Raw genomic sequence first — 19,690 nt, forward strand, 5'->3', positions numbered from 1 at the left:
TTTAACATCGACTTGGAGTCGCTATAAATATTATATAGTTATCATGTTAACCATATTTCTCGATGTTACCAATTTCATAAGGTTGCTAGTTCCATGTACTAAGCAGAACACACTGAAGATGATCTGATCTAGATCGAAAACGTTTTGCAAATCCTTTTGGATGACTTTTAATAGTTTTTAATAAACTTTTTTATACCATTGTACAAACGAAGTTTTTACTTATGTATGATTTTTTAATTATGGTGTACAGCCAGCTACTGGGTATTTTCCCATTGATTTTGTTTTAATTCTTATAATATTTGTACGAATCTGCCGCATATAGGTACATGTGAAGATATGTTTTGCATTTATTAAATGGTAATTAACATAACTAAAAAGTTAAAAATATTTCCTAAATAATATTTTTACTCTTTTTTCAATGGTGGTATTAACTTTTTGAAAAATTAATACAGACAGGGTGAAAGAATTGAAAAAAAAACAGCATATTTTTACATAAAAACCAGGAAAAACACAACTTCTGGTAAACCGATTCTTCCGGTTCAAGACCTCGATCTTATACAGCAAAAAAAGAACCTACATACCAAATTTGGTTGAAATCTGAAGTCTCGTTTAAAAGTTATCGTGCTATTAGTCTCATATGTATAGTCGCCATTTTGAATCCCCGCCATTTTTGTAAATGGTAGAATCTGAGATGGCCTCCCATCTAAATTAGAACCTTTATATGTGTAGTATATGTGGTCCAAATCATATGCTTCTATCATTAAATGCACAATTGTTTCACATATCGGCTGCACTAGACAAAGCGTATGTATGAAAGATCCTCATGTTGCAATGTGAGAAGTCATGCTTAACGATCTCTTTTTCCATATTAAATTCTACCCTGGATTCCTGTATATGACGAAAAATTTGGTGAGTATATGCTTATTTTATTGTAAAAATATAACCGAGACTAAACTAGCAACCTCATAGAATCTTACAGCTCTAGGAGTAGAAGTATCTAGTAGATTTTTGTCTTCTAACAGAATTTAACACTAATACATTAACAATTTATTGTAATAACCTGTTAAAGATATACTACTTTTATCAAAGATCATGAGCTTACAAGTTCTCCAATATCTTCCAGCCTGTAACATATTTAGTTTCCAACATTTCATTTTCATCATTTTGTCCTTTGCAGCCAATAGCATACATGTTTATATTTTTTTACTCAGTTGGAAATTCAAATCTTATTTTTCAACGAAACTATGCGATTCAACACTCAGAAAGCATTCAATGATGTACTCCTTTTAACCCTCCGTTAGTCGCTATCGGTGTCACACACCGACGACAGAATTATTTATTCGGGATTTACAAAATAACTGGTTTTTTCTATCGCCACTATCTGTACCTCTTCCTATCAACTAACCTCGTGTTAGTATACATTCTTACCTACTTGGGTACAGTTGTGCGAGTTTTATAGCTATTTTCGGTACAAGACTTCGTAGCGACTAACGGTGTGGTTATTACTTTATTGGCATAACTTACAGTTCAGGTAAAGATTTAGCTTCTTATTATTGCACTTTATCGGTAAGTTTTGGTCAAATCTTATTTATAGATGTCCTTTGAAGCCGAACAAAAACGTTTGTTGGAATTATGGGAAATGGTTCCTAGCGAATATTCTTATATTACAAATAACAATATGTATATTGTTATACTGGGGTTTTTCATTTTATATCTGTTGTTTTTCAATAAAACATTTTCAAAAATATTTTTCAGTCATTCCTAAACACAATATAAAATGTTTGTATGAATTTTGTAGCAATAACTATTTTTTTTAAATTGTCAGTCTCTGACACCGTAGCGAGTCTTTATGTTCCGTTTATCCTAGCGACTAACGGAGGGTTAACAACGACTTCTCATTTTATGATATGCTTAAAAGTTCTCAATCTCTGTAACCTATTTCTTTTCCAACATTTCATTTTCATTATTCCATCCTTTGCAGCCAATAGCATCACTTTTATATTCTTTGATTCAGTTGGAAGTTCAATCTCATTTTTCAACGATGTATTTCTTTTAACAATGACGTCTCATTCTAGCATATTCTTACAAATTCTCCAGTCACTTCCACCCTGTAACCTATTTCTTTTCCAACATTTCATTTTCATCATTCTGTACTCTGCAGCCAACAGCATACACCTTTTAACAATGACAATCTCATTTTTCAACGATGTACTCTTTTTAACAACGACTTCCCATTCTATCATGTTCTTACAAGTTCTCCAGTCACTTCCACCCTGTAACCTATTTCTTTTCCAACACTTAATTTTCATCATTCTGTCCTCTGTAGCCAATAGCATACATTTTTATATTGTTTTATTTAGTTAAAAAGGATCCCGCAACACTCCTTATGGAAAAGTGGTCTCGGTCAAATTTAACGAAAGTTTGGTGAATGATACTTCTCGGTGTGTAGATTAAAAAAGTCCATTGGACCTGGGTCTAAATAACCACTATTCTCGAGCAGGGTTGGCGTAGAATTTCCCCATCTTATAAAACCCAGTGGGTTTTTTCGGGATTTTTCAATTTATAAAACCCACTATTATTGGGTTTTTTGGGTTTTTTTCAAAAATAGCAAATTTTCAGTTGAATGAACGTCATATACATATATTTATTTCTGAATAAAAATAAAAACTAGCATAAATACCATGAAGTAAGTAGTAGGTGAATACAAAACGAGAGAAACTGAAACTAAACTAATAAAACACTTATTTTAAACATGGTATATAGACAAAAAAAACAAGTTTCTTGTTAAACAAAGCATCAGCAAAGCATATTAGTTATCAGGAAAATCAGAATCTGTATTTTTGTCACATTCCCAATTCCCATTCGTTATTCGTTAGACTCGATCGAGGACGAGGACTCGGTTCTTAAATGATTATATATTTTTACCAAGTTTGCAGCTCTATCGGTACCTAATCTGTTGCGAAGCTTAGTCCATATTAATCCATATGAAGAAAAAATCTGCTCAATAGATGCAGATGAAGCTGGACATGAGAACAAAGATAACATATAAATACAAAATTCATCTGGTATTTTATTTGTTTTTTTATTTTTTATTGATATCAGCTTCCACCACTTCTTTGTTGAGAATTTTTTGACAAGTTCTTCTTTGAAAAGTGTTGCGGGGAACATATCTGTATCCTTAATCTTGAATGATAACATCACTGCCAAAAACTCATCAGAGAGATTCGATGCAACCCATTGTTCGACTGTTTCCTCTTCTTCCCCTGTAAGTCGTCTTCCCATGTATTTGGGATCCATAGTATTTGCAAAAAGGTGAAATGGTTGAATGGCAAAGTCATATCTCTTTTTTATTTCTTGTCTGTATGACTGTAACAAATCATGGTCGAGGGCATCTTTCCATATTTCTACTGCATCAGAAATGTTTACAGAATCGCTTTGGAATCTTTCTAGAGCTTTCACAATAACGGCAAGTTGTTTTTGCAAATACAGAGCCTCTCTATATATGGCGACATTATCTAATATTTTGGAGATATTTTTATCAAATTCTTGCTCCTTCTCTGTCCTAATTTCAACATATGTGATAGTTGCTTATAAATGTGGCAAGACAGGCTTCATGTGATTTCCAACGGGTTTCATTGGGTAGCTGAGGCATTAGACCCTTTTTTTCTTTAAGCCACCCATATGGTAAATGTTTATTTCTAAAATATTTATGGACCTCAATTATGTGCTGATGCACTGATGGCCAGTGATGCCAAATGTATTTATGTCAAGTTGCTTTATTTTGTAAGCATATTTTGTTATTTTATTATTTTTGCAATAAAATTCATAATTTTTGTAAAACTTTTGATAGAGCAGAAACTATATATCAAATCTAAATAAAAAACTGAAAATCCCCAAAAAACCCGAAAAAACTCAAAAAAACCCGTCGGGTTGGGCTTTAAAAAAACCCGGGTTTTTTACAACCCTGTTCTCGAGCTATTCTGAAGTTATTGGATTCGAGTGCTTGGTTTACGTTAAGTGCACTAATTTACGGTCAAGTGAACGAAAATATTTATTATTGGAAGAAGGGAGACTCATTTTCTTCATGCATACCTGCGTCTTGTATATGAAATCGTGGTCAAAAATAGATGCATCGTATTTTAGTCTTCAGGAAACCTCCGAAAAGTCCTCAGGAAACTAAAGAAGTGCGATATAAAATGTGCTACTAGAGCGATATAAGAATTATCATGTTTTCATTAATGCTTCACAGTTATGCAGTACCAGCAAAACTGCAGTTCTCCTTATCTTTAGAATACTACTGAACAGTGGCGGATCTAGGGGGGAATTGAGGAATTCTCCCCATAACACTTCTCCCCGTAACACGGTCTAAAACTAAAGAAAATGTTGTCGAAACATAAAAAAATACATTAGCAGACATGAAACTTGTCCCGCATATCAGATATAAGACAAGTAGAGAACATGGACTTGATTTCAATACGAAAAAAAACTAAGTACCTGGTAGTTAGTAAACGCTAAATATTAATTACAATTGTCTATGGAAAAATCGGGTTTAAGTCATCTTCGACTACCTGTACGTTAAGATTTTGCTGATTTTGGTTAGATGCATCATATATCGTGTTAACAACCTATCAGGATACTTAACATTGGGTTGATGTCTTGCAAAGCCTAAAAACCATAACACACAGATTATATGAGCACAAATACCCACAGTTATCGCATCAGATTGATAGGTACAGCAGTACCCGCTAATCGGTTCTTCTGCAGGCTCATCTTCATCAACCGTGTAGGAAATGAATATTTGGTGTTTTGTAGCTTGCCGAAACCTAGAAAATATTCGAACTCTTATGAATCCCTGTTCATCCATATTCTCATCAATTTGAAACTCTTCGTCATTGTCTCTAATTATTTAATCTTGTATTTAAGACGGTGCTAGTTTAATTTGATATATCTCAATCGTAAGGTCTTTTAGGTATTAAAAGTCGAAAACAGGAAAGTTGGCAACATCATGATTATGAAGCCATTATTATTGACCATTTCTTCTAATCACATTATCAGTCTCAACTTGTACAACATTGGGAATTAATAACCTCTGCAATAATAATTGTTGAGCACCTTCAGCTGTAGCACCTTCCATTGTACAATATTTTGTATTAAAAAGTTCATCACTGGCTCTAGAGCCCCTGGTGGACCTTGGCCTGTTCAAGAATCAGCTTCCATTCCTTCCTATCCCTCGCCTACGTGTTCCAATTTCGTACTCTTAACACCCGTAACTTGTCTTCCACCCGGTCCTTAAATCGTACTCTGGACCTACGTCTTTCTCACACCATCCGGTATTTGGTTATAAATGTGTTTTGACGGCTCTATCTCGTTCATTCTCGTTAAATGAAGAACACTTTTTCATTTAATTCTGGAGCATGTTATGGGTGGAATTAGCCCATTCCCCCTAGATCCGCCACAGTTCAGTAGTATTCTAAAGATAAGGCGGAACTGCAGTTCTGCTGGTACTGCATAACTGTGAAGCATTCATGAAAACATGATAATTCTTATATCGCTCTAGTAGCACATTTTATATCGCACTTCTTTAGTTTCCTGAGGACTTTTCGTAGGTTTCCTGAAGACTAAAATACGATGCATCTATTTTTGACCACGATTTCATATACAAGACGCAGGTATGCATGAAGAAAATGAGTCTCCCTTCTTCCAATAATAAATATTTTCGTTCACTTGACCGTAAATTAGTGCACTTAACGTAAACCAAGCACTCAAATCCAATAAGTTCAGAAGGCTGTAGCTCGAGAATATTGGTTATTCAGACACAGGTCCCATGGACTTTTTTAATCTACACATCGAGAAGTATCATTCACCAAACTTTCGTTAAATTTGACCGGGACCACTTTTCCATAAGGAGTGTTGGTTGGTCCTTTAATCTCATTTTTCAACGATGTACTCCATTTAAAAATGGAAATCTCACTTTTCAACGATGTACTCCTTTTAACAATGACTTCTCATTCTATCAGGTGCTTACAAGTTCTCCAATCTCTTCCACCTTATAACCTATTTCTTTTCCAACATTTCATTCTCATCATTGTCCTTATACAGCCAATACCATACGCTTTTATGCTTTTTTAATTAGTTGGAAGTTTAATCTTATTTTTTAACGAAACTATGACATTCAACCTTCAGAAAGCTGTAAACATTTTTAAGAAACATATTCAACCTTGATACAAAATACTAATAAAAAGGCATGCCCCGCTATTAAAATAGTTAAACGAATATACGACAAAAAGGATTCACTTATTGTTACTTACCTTTGGTATCCTTTTAGAAGTTAGAATTCCAAAACCTTGAAGGGAGTCTTCTGGGGGATAAATCTTCCTGCCTCTTGTATTTTGTTCCTCAGGTAAAGGGCATGTTAATGTCATCATTATTTTATAAAAGAACGTTGGTTGCCCAGCAACTGGATGGCAATTTAAGAGGGCTTCTGATATCCGTTTATAATAATATTGTCTACGTTTGGTGGTACCTAAATGTGGATAATATGTTTAATATAATAAAAAACGTTCGTTTGGTAACGAATGGGCCTTAGCTTAACCTTAGATTCCTGAGCTTAACCCGGGAGCAGTCGCGCTCACTTCTGTAACGTAAGTAGTCGCGCGTAGAGAAAAAAATCTCACAATATAGATTTAAATACGAATTTAACACTAGAATGTCTGGCTTAGCATACCTACCTAGAAAGCCGGAAGGGATCATTTTGGCCCCACGTTCTTTAATCAATTAAAACTCAGTTTAAAGAAATTAAATCAACTCTAGACGGTAGAATCTAATTTTATTTTTTACTTTTATTGTTTAACACATTCGCTGCCCATCAAAAACATTCGGAACACCATACAATTTGCAGTTTTTGATATTTGCCACACATTGCCTTGTTACAACCGTGGCAATGATTTGAAGTATGATTTCCTTTACAAAATAACAAAGTAACAGTGATAGTTGTTGGTAGACCTGGTGTTGCTAGACGTAGTTCCAGATTTCGGGAGACAAGGTATGGGGCCCATAATTCTTCACACAGCCGAAGAATAAACTTACGGAAACTGAGTCTACTTCCAGTTATTTCTTTATAAATAATCCATGCATTTATTGCTTCCAAGTCAAGAGTATGATAAAACACGTACATAGGCCATCGTCTTGAAGTTGCTTTTGCAGTATAAAGACGCGTCATTTGGTCCTCTACACCAACAATTGCATCTTTGTGTTCACTTGTGTTCGCCAACAATTGTATTTTTATTACGTAGATGACCAGTACCAGTATAAGGGTAACCATTTACAATAAACATACATAAATATAATTTTACCCATTCGACAGGAATTTGAAAGAAAGGATCGTCGAATTTACCAGAAAACGATAATAACTTACACGGGGCCAATTTGGCCCCTTTAGACTTCTATGGTAGATTTGTTAAAAAAACCATTAAATAAATTTAGTAAACAATATTTTTTTGTTTTAAATAAGGCTTTGTATCAAAATATTAAAAGTCTTAAAATATGAAAATATTATTGCCTCAAATAAAAAAAACTACAATAACTTTAAATCGTAACAGGGGCCAAATCGGCCCCTCCGACTTTCTAGTGTTAAACCAAATTTCTATTTTATAATATTTTTATTTGCTTGTTATGTTAAAAATATCTATATCTAACAATTTTAGAGCTAATCAGTTCTCACCAAAGCCGTAAATTCCAAAATAAAAAATAAAAAAGATAAAAAAAAATTAAAAAATTTTTTTCTACGCATTACTACGATCTTCTTCGCGGCACTTCCGAGTGGAAAGCAATGTTGAAAAATGTTCATCAAGTTATCACGGAAAAGGATAAAATGTGAGATTTGTTCTCACGACGCACAGTGGGGAAGCAATGTTGAAAAATGTTCATCAAGTTATCACGGAAAAGGATAAAATGTGAGATTTGTTCTCACGACGCACAGTGGGGCAGGAGAGCTAAAAAGTTGCATTAAAATAAAAAAATATAAATACAATATTTTCTGTAGTTTTCATTTTAATTCAATAGTACACAATCCTACGTATTATTTGGCATCATTATTTCCCCATTCGATCCCCATCCACCCGTCGCGACGCGTCGCAAAGTGCACATAGTCCCGTGTTAACAATGCGTAAGCCGTGATAGCGTGATTCGACTTACGTTTGATCCACTCTAGTACGTTCTTTAACGGTAAAATATTGCAAAACCTCTAAATTTTAAAGAACCGCTTGGATTGACATGAAATTTGGCATACACATAGCTAACAAGTCAAAGAAAAAAAGTGATATTTTGCCGATATGTGCTTTTGCCCCGGGGGTGGTTGTCAACCCCCGTAGGGGGTGAAAAAATATTCGTCCAAAGTAAGTCCGGAAATGGATAAACTGACTAATTTTAAGTACCTTTTGTTCTATAGAGTTTTTTCACTAAGTCAATACTTTTCGAGTTATTTGCCAGTGAATATGTTCATTTTTTTCAACAAAATAACCACGCTTTTAGACGGTTTTTCGCAAATAACTCACATAGTAAGTATTTTGTCGAAAAAACATTCTTAGCAAAAATATAGTCTGTATAAAATTTAAAAAAATGGTGTATATATCACGTCTCTATACCTAGTAGAAGCGCAGTTATAGCTAATTCAAAATAGGTTCATATTCGTCAAATTCCAAATGGAATACTTTAACGTGAAATAACCAAAAATGAAGCACATTTCGGGGAAAACTCATTACAACTTATTTAAAGTGTTTGAAAAAAGCTTCATTTTTGTTTTATAAAAAAAATTTATACCATCAAAAATAAACAAGTTACGCTCAAAATAAAGTTAGTCTCTTTTTTTTTGGTAAAAAAATCGGGAAAATCACCCCCCCATTAGTATCTCAAATGAACTTATTCGTTACGACTTCACAAGTTTCTTGTTTCGTGTATGTATTGTTTATATGATCTGTAAGTTTCATCGGTTCAAAGTCCTTATTTTTGAAAGGGCTGTAGTTAAAAGGGGTTGAACGAGTCACTGATCACGAATGTATGCAAATTTAGAAACACCAAATCTTAATCAATTTTTTTCTAACAGAAAAACAAAAAAATACATAATATTCAGAAAAGTAATGCTGACTTTTTTGTTTTTCGAGATTTTTGGTATCTCTAACAATTTTTAAGTTATTTTGAAAAAAATCATATTTTTCAAAATTAAAATTTTTAAAAATTTTACTTTAAAACCAAATTTTTTCAAAAATAAGCACTTTGAATCGATGAAACTTACAGATCATTTATAAACACAACATAAGTAAAATAATTTGTGGAGCGGTAACGATTAATTTCATTTATTTAAGTTGCTAATTAGGGGGTGATCTTCCCGATTTTTTTTGCCAAACCAAAATGGACCAACTTTATTTTGAGCGTAACTTGCTTAAATTTAATGCTAGAAACTTTTTATAAAAACAGAAATAAAGCTTTTTTTAAACACTTTAAAAAAGTTATAATGGGTTTTCCCCAAAAAGTGCTTAATTTTTTGGATATTTCACTTCGAAATATTCTATTTGAAATTTGGTAAATATGAATCTATTTTTCATTGGCTATAACTCTGGTTCTACGAGGTCCAGAGACCTAACGCGTACACCATTTTTTTACTTTTTTACTGACTATATTTTTGCTAAGAACGTTTTTTCGACAAAATATTTACTTTTTAAGATATTTGCGAAAAACCGTCTAAAAATGTAGTTATTTTGTTGAAAAATGAACATATTCACTCGCAAATAACTCGAAAAGTGTTGACTTTACGAAATAGCTCTATGGAGCAAAAATTACTTAAAATTAGTCAGTTTATCCATTTCCGGACTTATTTTAGACATATATTTTTTCACCCCCAAGAGGGGGTGAAAGTCACCCCCAGGGCAAAAGCACACATTGGCACACTATCACTTTTATTCTTTGACATGTAAGCTATGCGTATGCCAAATTTCATGTCAATCCAAGCGGTTCTTTAAAATGTAGAGCAAAAACCGTGAAAGAATGTACTACTTATTTCAAGTAAAAAATTAATTTACGAGTAAAATTGGCTACGCATATTTGATCTTCAAATTAGTGACAATATTATTACAAATTAATGTGATTTATTAATTACATAAATATAGTTTCTTATAATATGTTGTCTAAAATTATCTGTATAAAATATCAAAACATGCATTTTTCAAAAAGAGTAAGTGATTTGTTAGTGTTCCAAGAATGATCGACTTTAATTTTGTTTTATTTTGAAAGCTTGAGTTTGAGTACTATTCTTTAAAAAGTAATTTTAACTTTTTGCTCATATTTGCTCCTTTTTTCACAATTGTATTTTTTGTAAGGTTATGTTAACCTAATTAAATTGAATAACACCCTAGTCCAAGAAAGTGTAGTAGATCAAAAAAGAATTAAAATGTACTTATTCCACTTTTTGTCGATTAGTAGCGATCAACTGATCACAAGCAAACGAAACATAAAAAGAAAGAAATTAGAACACCTGCAAGTGGAAGCACTGCATATTAGTGCATATGTTGAAATCTCCGAATGTGCAAGATGTTGATGTCACATCTGATGATTCTGATGATGATCTGTAGTTTAAGTTTTTCAATATGTTACCTACAAAATTTTATGTTATGCTTATAAATATGCGGTAAATGGTTTTAAAGAAAAATTTGGTTAGGTAATTTTTCAAAAAGTATGTTAAGGTTGATATGAACCCTTAATTAATTTGTTTCTGATCCTAGAGATGGCTGTACTGTAGCATGTTACTGTGGTAACATTTTCAACTTAATTGTAGATTTCTACATGATGACTCTGTAATAATGTAGAAACCTGAACACTATTCTGTCCTTACACCCATTGGCTCAATTGGCCCTGTTGCCAAATTGTTTAGACAGTAATTTTATCAAGGCCTAATAACAATGTAATGTAGCAAGAAACATTTAGTCCATGTTGTGATGCCGGTCCCGTCTAAAAAAAATTATGGTTCGGTTTCTCTGCGGATTCCTATTCAGAAATGTTCTCTTTAAGGAAATATGAAGTGCGCAGGCCGAAATTTTTGGCCAGAAATTGTTTAAAATTTTTTTTTAAGAAATTCAAAAGATCACCCTTTTTGCTCCGGAAAATATTTTTTTAGGTTTTTTGGGCCATTCTAACAAGAAAGGTGTGTTGTCATTTTTCTCAAAAGTTGATAGATTTCGAGTTAAGGGCGATTTAAAATCTGAAAAATGCGATAATAAGCATTTTCGAAGTTTAAAAACTTAGTTTTATGTATATTAATATATCTGAAATAGCCAAGTGCTTGAATTAAAGTTTTTTTTTTCAAAATTATGAAGAGTAGTCGGTTCTATCTTAAATTTAGACCGTTCTTTTTAAAATGTATCAAAGAATATATAGTGAGTAGAAGTTTACGGCCCTGTAACGTTTTAGCATAGGATTTTGCGTTCCAACTGAGTAGGTGCTATGGAGGTGCATAGATCTGACAACGTCCGTAGTCACCGTCATCTCACCACCGCCCGCTCTGCGGCCGTAACATCCCTCGTCAACAAGCCTCCTTATAAACGTGACCATCTGTTTCATATAAAAGCTTCCTCTATGAGCTATTATTATATTCGTTCAATTCGTTGATGTTATTATGCCTCCATTCAATTTTAATGCCGATGCGGCAGGTTCTATTTCAACAATCTTCTATTTTACACGGGAAAATATTTTTTCAGGTTTTTCGGGTAATACTAAATAAAAAAGTTTGTTTTCATTTTTCTGACAAGTTTACAGTTTTTGAGTTATAAGCGATTTAAAATCTGAAAAATGCGAACATACGCATATTCGAGTTAGAGGCTTGAAAACTGATAATTATTATTATTTTTGTAGTTGATAAGTGCCTAAAATCGAAGCTTAAACATTTAATTTTAAGATTTTGCTGGGTAACCGGGGCTTATTTCAAAAATAAATCGTTGTTTTTTACTTGTTAATTATGCGCGTTAAAAATAAAATTTAATAGTTATTTATGATATAAGTCTTAAGTTTAAAAGTACACGTCTAATTAAGGCAGGTATGTGAAAGTTTGCAGAATCAGCGAAGCGAATTCTGTAATTCACACGAGTGCCTTAAAAATGTACTTTTTAACACGTACAATATTTTTTCTACAAACGTCTTATACAGAGAGAGTCTGTAAAGTGGAATAAATTTAATATCTCAAATACTAATTGTTTTTTTTGGAAAATGCTCAGACCCGTCGATTAGTATTTCAAATTGTCCTTTTTGACATTCAATAAAAATGTATACAGGGTGTCCCAATTTAGAGATATGACGTCATCGTCGATTTTCTTAAATGGCAACACTGTCATTTTGATAGCTAATTTGATAGGGTTTGTAAAGTTATACATAACTGCAAAATATCAAATTTTTATTCTCTACCATTTACAAGATAATAGAAAATAACAAAGTTATATCTGTAATTTGGAATATATTCAATAATTAAAATACTAACTGTTTTTTTGAAAAATGCTCAGACCCGTCGATTAGTATATCAAATTGTCATTTTTGACATATAATAATAATGTATACAGGTTGTCCCAATTTAGAGATATGACGTCATCGTTGATTTTCTTAAATGGCAACACTATCATTTTGATAGCTATTTTGATAGCGTGTGTAAAGTTATACACATCTGAAAAATTTCAATATTTTATTCCCTACCATTTACAAGATAATAAAAAATAACAAAGTTATGAAGAACAAGAAGTAATCAAATAATAATTGAATTTATTTACTTCAATTAAGCAAATGCTCATAACGTTGCCCATTGACAATTTGACAATAATTGAGGGCAACATTATGAGTTTTTGCTTAATTTATTGAAATAATTAAATTCAATTATTAGTTGATTACTTCTTTTTCATAACTTTGTTATTTTTTATTATCATCTAAATGGTAGAGAATACAAATTTGAAATTTTGCAGTTGTGTATAACTTTACACACCCTATCAAAATAGCTATCAAAATGACAGTGTTGCCATTTAAGAAAATCAACGATGACGTCATATCTCTAAATTGGGACACCCTGTATACATTATTATTATATGTTAAAAAGGACAATTTGATATACTAATCGACAGGTCTGAGCATTTTTCAAAAAAACAGTTAGTATTTTAATTATTGAATATATTCCAAATTACAGATATAACTTTGTTATTTTCTATTATCTTGTAAATGGTAGAAAATAAAAATTTGATATTTTGCAGTTATGTATAACTTTACAAACCCTATCAAATTAGCTATCAAAATTACAGTGTTGCCATTTAAGAAAATCGACGATGACGTCATATCTCTAAATTGGGACACCCTGTATACATTATTATTGAATGTCAAAAAGGACAATTTGAAATACTAATCGACGGGTCTGAGCATTTTCCAAAAAAACAATTAGTATTTGAGATATTGAATTTATTCCACTTTACAGACTCTCTCTGTATATCAACAATTATAATTTATTCATTCTCATTTACAGGACAATGACAATACCTACAAAAACTTTTACTTGAACTTGACTGACATTCCATTTTTATATTTTTCTTGACATTACATCAAAACCGTCTATACTGTCAATACGTAAATCATAACATAACAACTATTCGCGGTGTGCAAGTACTTGGAAAGGGAAACGAGAAACGACCGTGCGCGAGTCGCGGAGAAATATTGCAACTATCTTAAATAATTCATATTGTCAATTGAAATTGTCAAATTGACGTATATTTCATACCTTCTGTCATTGACTTAGAAAAATTATATATTGCTCCACAATATTGATATGATATGCAATTATTATATAAAGATAAATTTAATTAATTGTATTTTGCTTGCAATACTGCATTTTAATAACGGATTTTATTTACTACATACAATTGTTTACGTTTGCTAAACATAACCTGCATCTTATTTTTTTCTTCTTATTATTTTTTTGGACTATGGTCTTGACAATTATCCAGCAACCAGGACTAATATAATTGGCCAATATAATTAAAAGTGCGAATAAAAGTACAGAGCGTAGAAATAGAGGTCGCTTTGGCGAACTTGCACGGTCCCAATAGAATAACATCTACTTTTATTGTTGTAAGTATATTCTAACAAATTTTAATAGTTTTTTCTACATACGTGTTAAAAATGCAATAATACAGTTTAAATTAAATTTTAAAAAACCTTTTAAACTACCTTTTTCAAATTGAGCAAGTTGTACTATTAATATTAATGTTAATAAATGAAATATGAAATATAAATATTTTGACGTTTCACAATTTGACAATTCACTTTTAACTGCAGTACCTTAAAAATTTTAAAGCACTAGTGCCTTAAAGTAGCATTTTTAACGCTCGTATGGAGTGCTAAAAATTGCATTTTTAACACGGTTGTAGAAAAAAGTTATTTAAACAATTTCTGCCCAAAAATGCCGTCCGGCACCCTTCTGATAATGTTTAAAGGAGACATTTTTGAGCAGAAATTCCAGAGAAACTGAATGGGAAGCATTTTTCATGCGGGAGCTACCACACAACCGGGACTACTTCTCTTTAAATTTTGTATATTATTATTACCATAGTTTTATAAACAATTTATTTATTTTTTTAATTATTTACAATGTACCAATTACATACGCCAATCATATCGCACGACAAAACTGTGGAAAACCAACAACCAACCTACAGTTTAGGACTTACAGGACTTAAGCAGTCACCATATGTAAATGGGGGAAACTCCTGGAGTTGGCCGAAGAAATCAATATTCACCTTATTCATAGTCTAAAAGATAAAACTACTTTCTTTTATAGGAGATGGCGCAAAGGCGCAACCTCGATCTATGCTGGGTTTCGAGTAACTCACAGTTGCAACTACTCCCAAGCTTCCGAACCGTACTCCATAGTTTCCCCCCGCAGCCAACATCGACCAGTCATAATCGAAATAGATTCAGAAAGATTCAGATTGAGTTACACTAAATACCAATTACCAATCTTGTGAATTTGTTTAGAAACATTGTTTAGACAATTTCTGCCCAAAAATTTCGCCGGCACCCTTCTGATTTATTTAAAGGGGACATTTTTGAATAGGAATCCGCAAAGAAACCAAATCAGAATTTTTTTCAGACGAGAGCGGCCTCACATCATAGACTAATTGCATATTATGTTTCTCGGTAACTAAATATTCCAGTTGTTAGTCATCTCTTATCTCACACTGAAAAATGGTAATAAAATTTTATGACTGCTTGCAATCTTGTAAAAATGTATTAGCACAAATTTTGTTTATACATAAACTTTTTAACACGTTGACGGACAGTGCGTCAAATGTATAAGCAAGTGTTGTGACACTATATGAATTTTGCAAAGTAGAATATACACTGGCGCGCAAAAAATTTAGGTCACTAGATGAATTATTTGATGCCTCGGATTTCCTAAACCTGTTGTCCGATTTGAATGATTTTTTTAGTATGTTATAGCTTTATTATTTAAGAATCTTAATGTGTTAATATTGTTGCTAGACAGGTAAATGTCATTTTATACCGGGTGTAACAATCATACTGTGTTTTTCCTTTTAAAGTTCGGAACACTCTGTGGAATATTATTGCATAGATAAAATGAGGCGGTCAGAGCAACAGTGGCCTAACCCACATTCCACAATTTTACCAAAACGATATTATTACATTAAAGTTATTCTTTATTTAAGTGTTTTCAGATGCAGACTAGTTCAAGCAATGGTTGCTTCAGCCACTCTGCATCTGAAAACACTGAAGTAATGCATAACTTTAATGTATTAAAAGCATTTTGGTAAAATTGTGGGATGTGGGTTAGGCCACTGTTGCTCTGGACGCCTCAAATATTGAAATTAGAACTCAATTGTAGCCTTCGGCTTTCTTAACACTTTCTTTTTTTATTCATTTGCTTATGTTGGATAATAAAAAAGTTAGGTATGTACTTTAACAACTAGCCATGTTCTTCATCAATACAGGGTGTTTCTAAATAAGGGCAACAAACTTTAAGGGGTAATTCTACATGAAAAAATAATTACCGTTTGCTTTATAAACATTGTCCACAAATGCTTAATTTCCGTGATACGGGATGTTGAATTTTTTACCAACTGACGGTTTATTTGTTGCTCTAAAACCGATTGAGATATGCAACTGAAATTTGGTAGGTTTTAAGAGGTAGTTATTACGCATTGTTTGGCATACAATTAAGAATTTTATATTCGCCATTGGCGTGCATACGGGATGTATCTAAAATATTTATACCCGTATGAACGCCAATGGTGAATATAAAATTCTTAATGGTATGTCAAACAATGCGCAATAACTACCTCTTAAACCTACCAAATTTCAGTTGCATATCTCAATCGGTTTTAGAGCAAGAAATAAACCGTCAGTTGGTAAGAAAAAATTCAACATCCGTATCACGGAAATTAAGCATTTGTGGACATAATATGTTTATAAAGCAAATTGTCATTATTTTTCATGTAGAATTACCCCTTAAAGTTTGTCGCCCTTACTTAGAAACACCCTGTATTGATGAAGAACATGGCTAGTTGTTAAAGTACGTAGCTTTTTTATTATCCAACATAAGCAAATGAATCAAAAAAGAAAATATTAAGAAAGCCTAAGGCTACAATTGAGTTCTAATCTTAATATTTTATCTATACTATAATATTCCACAGAGTGTTCCGAACTTTAAGGAAAAACACAGTATGATTGTTACATCCGGTATAAAATGACACTTACCTGTCTAGCAACAATATTAACACATTAAGATTCTTAAATAATAAAGCTATAACATACTTAAAAATTCATTCAAATCGGACAACAGGTTTAGGAAATCCAAGGCATCAAATAATTCATCTAGTGACCTAAATTTTTTGTCCGCCAGTGTAATAGCGAAATTGCTAAATTTGTTTTATGGAAACAATATGTTTTTTGTAAACATGTGGACGACGACCATGGATGTCGTATTATATTTCATATGCATCTGTAGATGTAATGTGACAAAAAATCTATAAAAATCTACCGATTTTTTGTCATAACTCGTTATTTTAAAAATGTCGTCTATAGACGTTCTGTTCATCAACGTGTAAAGAACTAAAAATATCTGAGAGAATAAAGTCAATGTATGATAGAAAAAGAATAGAAGAAAAGAATAGGATTTTGATTTTAAATTCGGCAAAATATGTTTAGGCGAAAACATCGTGTTTCTTGGGAAAAATATTGCCATGAGATCTTTTTGCGTAATCAGTTTCATGAGATACCGCAGAATAAGGTCCAAAAAGGTTATAATAAAGATATTAAAAATGATTGTTAACAGAAAAAAATACTCAAAACTATTTCACTAACACCAAAACTAGTTCTTCTCTGTCTTGCTCGTCGATTTATTGCATTTCGATTTAATGTCCATGATTCAGCTCCTTAGTAAAGCACACTGTGTACATAACATATAATTAGCCTTATTCTGAGGGCCAATATCAGATCTTTGCTGCATAAAATCTTTTTCATTTTCACGAAGTTGGCACGTGCTTTTTCAATTCTCTCTTATTTCTGGAGTATAATCGTTATTTTCTGTGATTATCGTTCCCAGTAAATATATTTTTTACTCTCTCAGACTGCTGGCCGCCTACCGTTAATATTTCATTTGTATTGTTGTTCTTGCTGTACAATGGGGCATTCGATTCCATAGAACTCTGGACCGTATTAAACGGAATGAATAACGCAAGGAAGTCATCTAAGATTTGCCGATGACATAGTGCTCATAAGAAACAATACAGAAGAACCAATCTACATATTAAAGATGCTTAAACATGAATCTGAGAAAGGCGGTTTAAAAATGAATTTAAATAAAACAAAAGTGATGACAAATCAAAATATCAGAATCGACTTAGTTGGAAGTGAGATCGAAAGTGTCGAAGAGTCACACGATCAAACTAGACAAACAGAATCAAACGGACGAGATAGCTATAAGAATCTGAATTACTTGGACAGCAGTTGCAAGACTCAGTGATGTGTTGAAAAACAAAAAGATACCAATAAATCTAGAAAAAAGGGTACTCAACAGTTGTATTCTACCAGTTATGACTTATGGAGTGGAGACCGTGACACTTACAGGGTTATCAGCCAATATATTAAGAACAACACAGAGGGCCATCAAACGAGCTATCTTAGGAGTATCTCTGAGAGAACATATTCGAAATGGGACGTACGAAACAGGACGAAGGTGGAATATGTTATTGGAAGAATTGCGCAAATGAAATGGAGCTGGATATAAAAGGACACGTGCCACGGCAAAACAATGAAAGGTGGACGAGAAACATTTTACATTGGAGACCACGCAAGCATAGTCGTAGCAGAGGAAGACCACAAAGACGATGGCTAGATGACTTCAAAGCAAAAGTGGGGAGAAACTGGTACCAAATAGCACAAAACAGAGAAGAGTGGAGAACTCATGGGAGGCCTTTGTCCAGGAGTGGATGCAACCAGGCTAAAGAAGAAGTTATTGTTTTCTTTAGGGACATTCACTTAACAAGCTACATGTTTTTATGGATTCGGCTGCCTCTAGAGATGTATATTCTCGGGATGAATACAGTCACTTAACTTCCACAATATTATTGTCACTTACTGACCCGTCCGGACTCCGGACAAGCTCGTAAAAACCCATAACCTTTTTCAAACACAGGAACAATCCACACTGCTTTACTATATTTTTTATTTTGATAGCAATTTCTGGTTGTTCTTCGTTTCTTATCAGATAAAACAATTGTTCCAGATATCGTTATCGCGTTTCCTCTTTTTAGTTCTTTATCGATGATTATTCTGCCGCGCCGTTTTCATTTTCTAATATTCCATAATCTTTCTCTTCCTGCTCTTAAAGAAACTGTTTATTAGATTTTTTTTCTTTCTCATTTAATTTATACCGATCCAGATTAGCTCCATATAACAGTTTTAAGTTCTACTTCCATCAGACTAATCAATACGTTTTTTTGACATACCTATTATTAAGTGACAACACATTTTTTCTTTTGTCTTATTTATTTCTGTTGTTTTTGTACAGAGAAGAAATCAATATATATGTAAGATTTTTAAAATTGATTGTTACCTATTATTCGTTGTATATTGATCCTTTTTTATTTTTAATATGAAGGTGAAAATATTTTTAACCTCTCCTCAATTAATTTTAGAAGTGGTTATTTACTGCTCTTACTCCATATCAATTTACATATCGTCCAATTGTTTTCCCTTAAATTTAGCTCACCACAAATGCAAAAAGTAATGGACAATGAAAATTTTAAAGATAAAGTAATAATTTCAGTTAAAATCTTTAATAAACATAAAAGTGCAACAAAAGAGAAATACCATGGATGGTAGTTATTAGAAACACTATTTGACAAATGAAGACTATGCTCCAATTCCAATTCAAAATATAGTCAAATACAAAGCTTCAGAGATACATGAAAAAATACAAATAAAAAAAGACAACTTTATGGTACTTAAAAACATTAAAATGCCAATTGCCAACTAGGGTTTAATCGAAACAGAAAGTACCGGCCCTAAATATATCAAAATCTAATACGGCCAAGGGGACTGAAAATATTTCAACAAAAGTAGTTAAATTAATAATTTCAGAAGGTCACGTTGATGCCTT

General features: G+C 32.5%; 1 protein-coding gene across 1 annotated transcript in view; it reads right to left on the reverse strand.

The window, feature by feature from the left end:
* Positions 1-19,690, reverse strand: part of LOC114344934 (endoribonuclease Dcr-1) — a 78,521-nt gene that overhangs the window by 34,493 nt on the left and 24,338 nt on the right. Inside the window, exon 3 of the mRNA XM_050651516.1 lies at positions 6,309-6,523. Coding sequence (XP_050507473.1) covers positions 6,309-6,523 — 215 coding nt within the window. The remainder of the gene's footprint in view (positions 1-6,308; positions 6,524-19,690) is intronic.

This window comes from Diabrotica virgifera, chromosome 5 (genome assembly GCF_917563875.1).
Source record: "Diabrotica virgifera virgifera chromosome 5, PGI_DIABVI_V3a".
NCBI lineage: Eukaryota > Metazoa > Arthropoda > Insecta > Coleoptera > Chrysomelidae > Diabrotica > Diabrotica virgifera.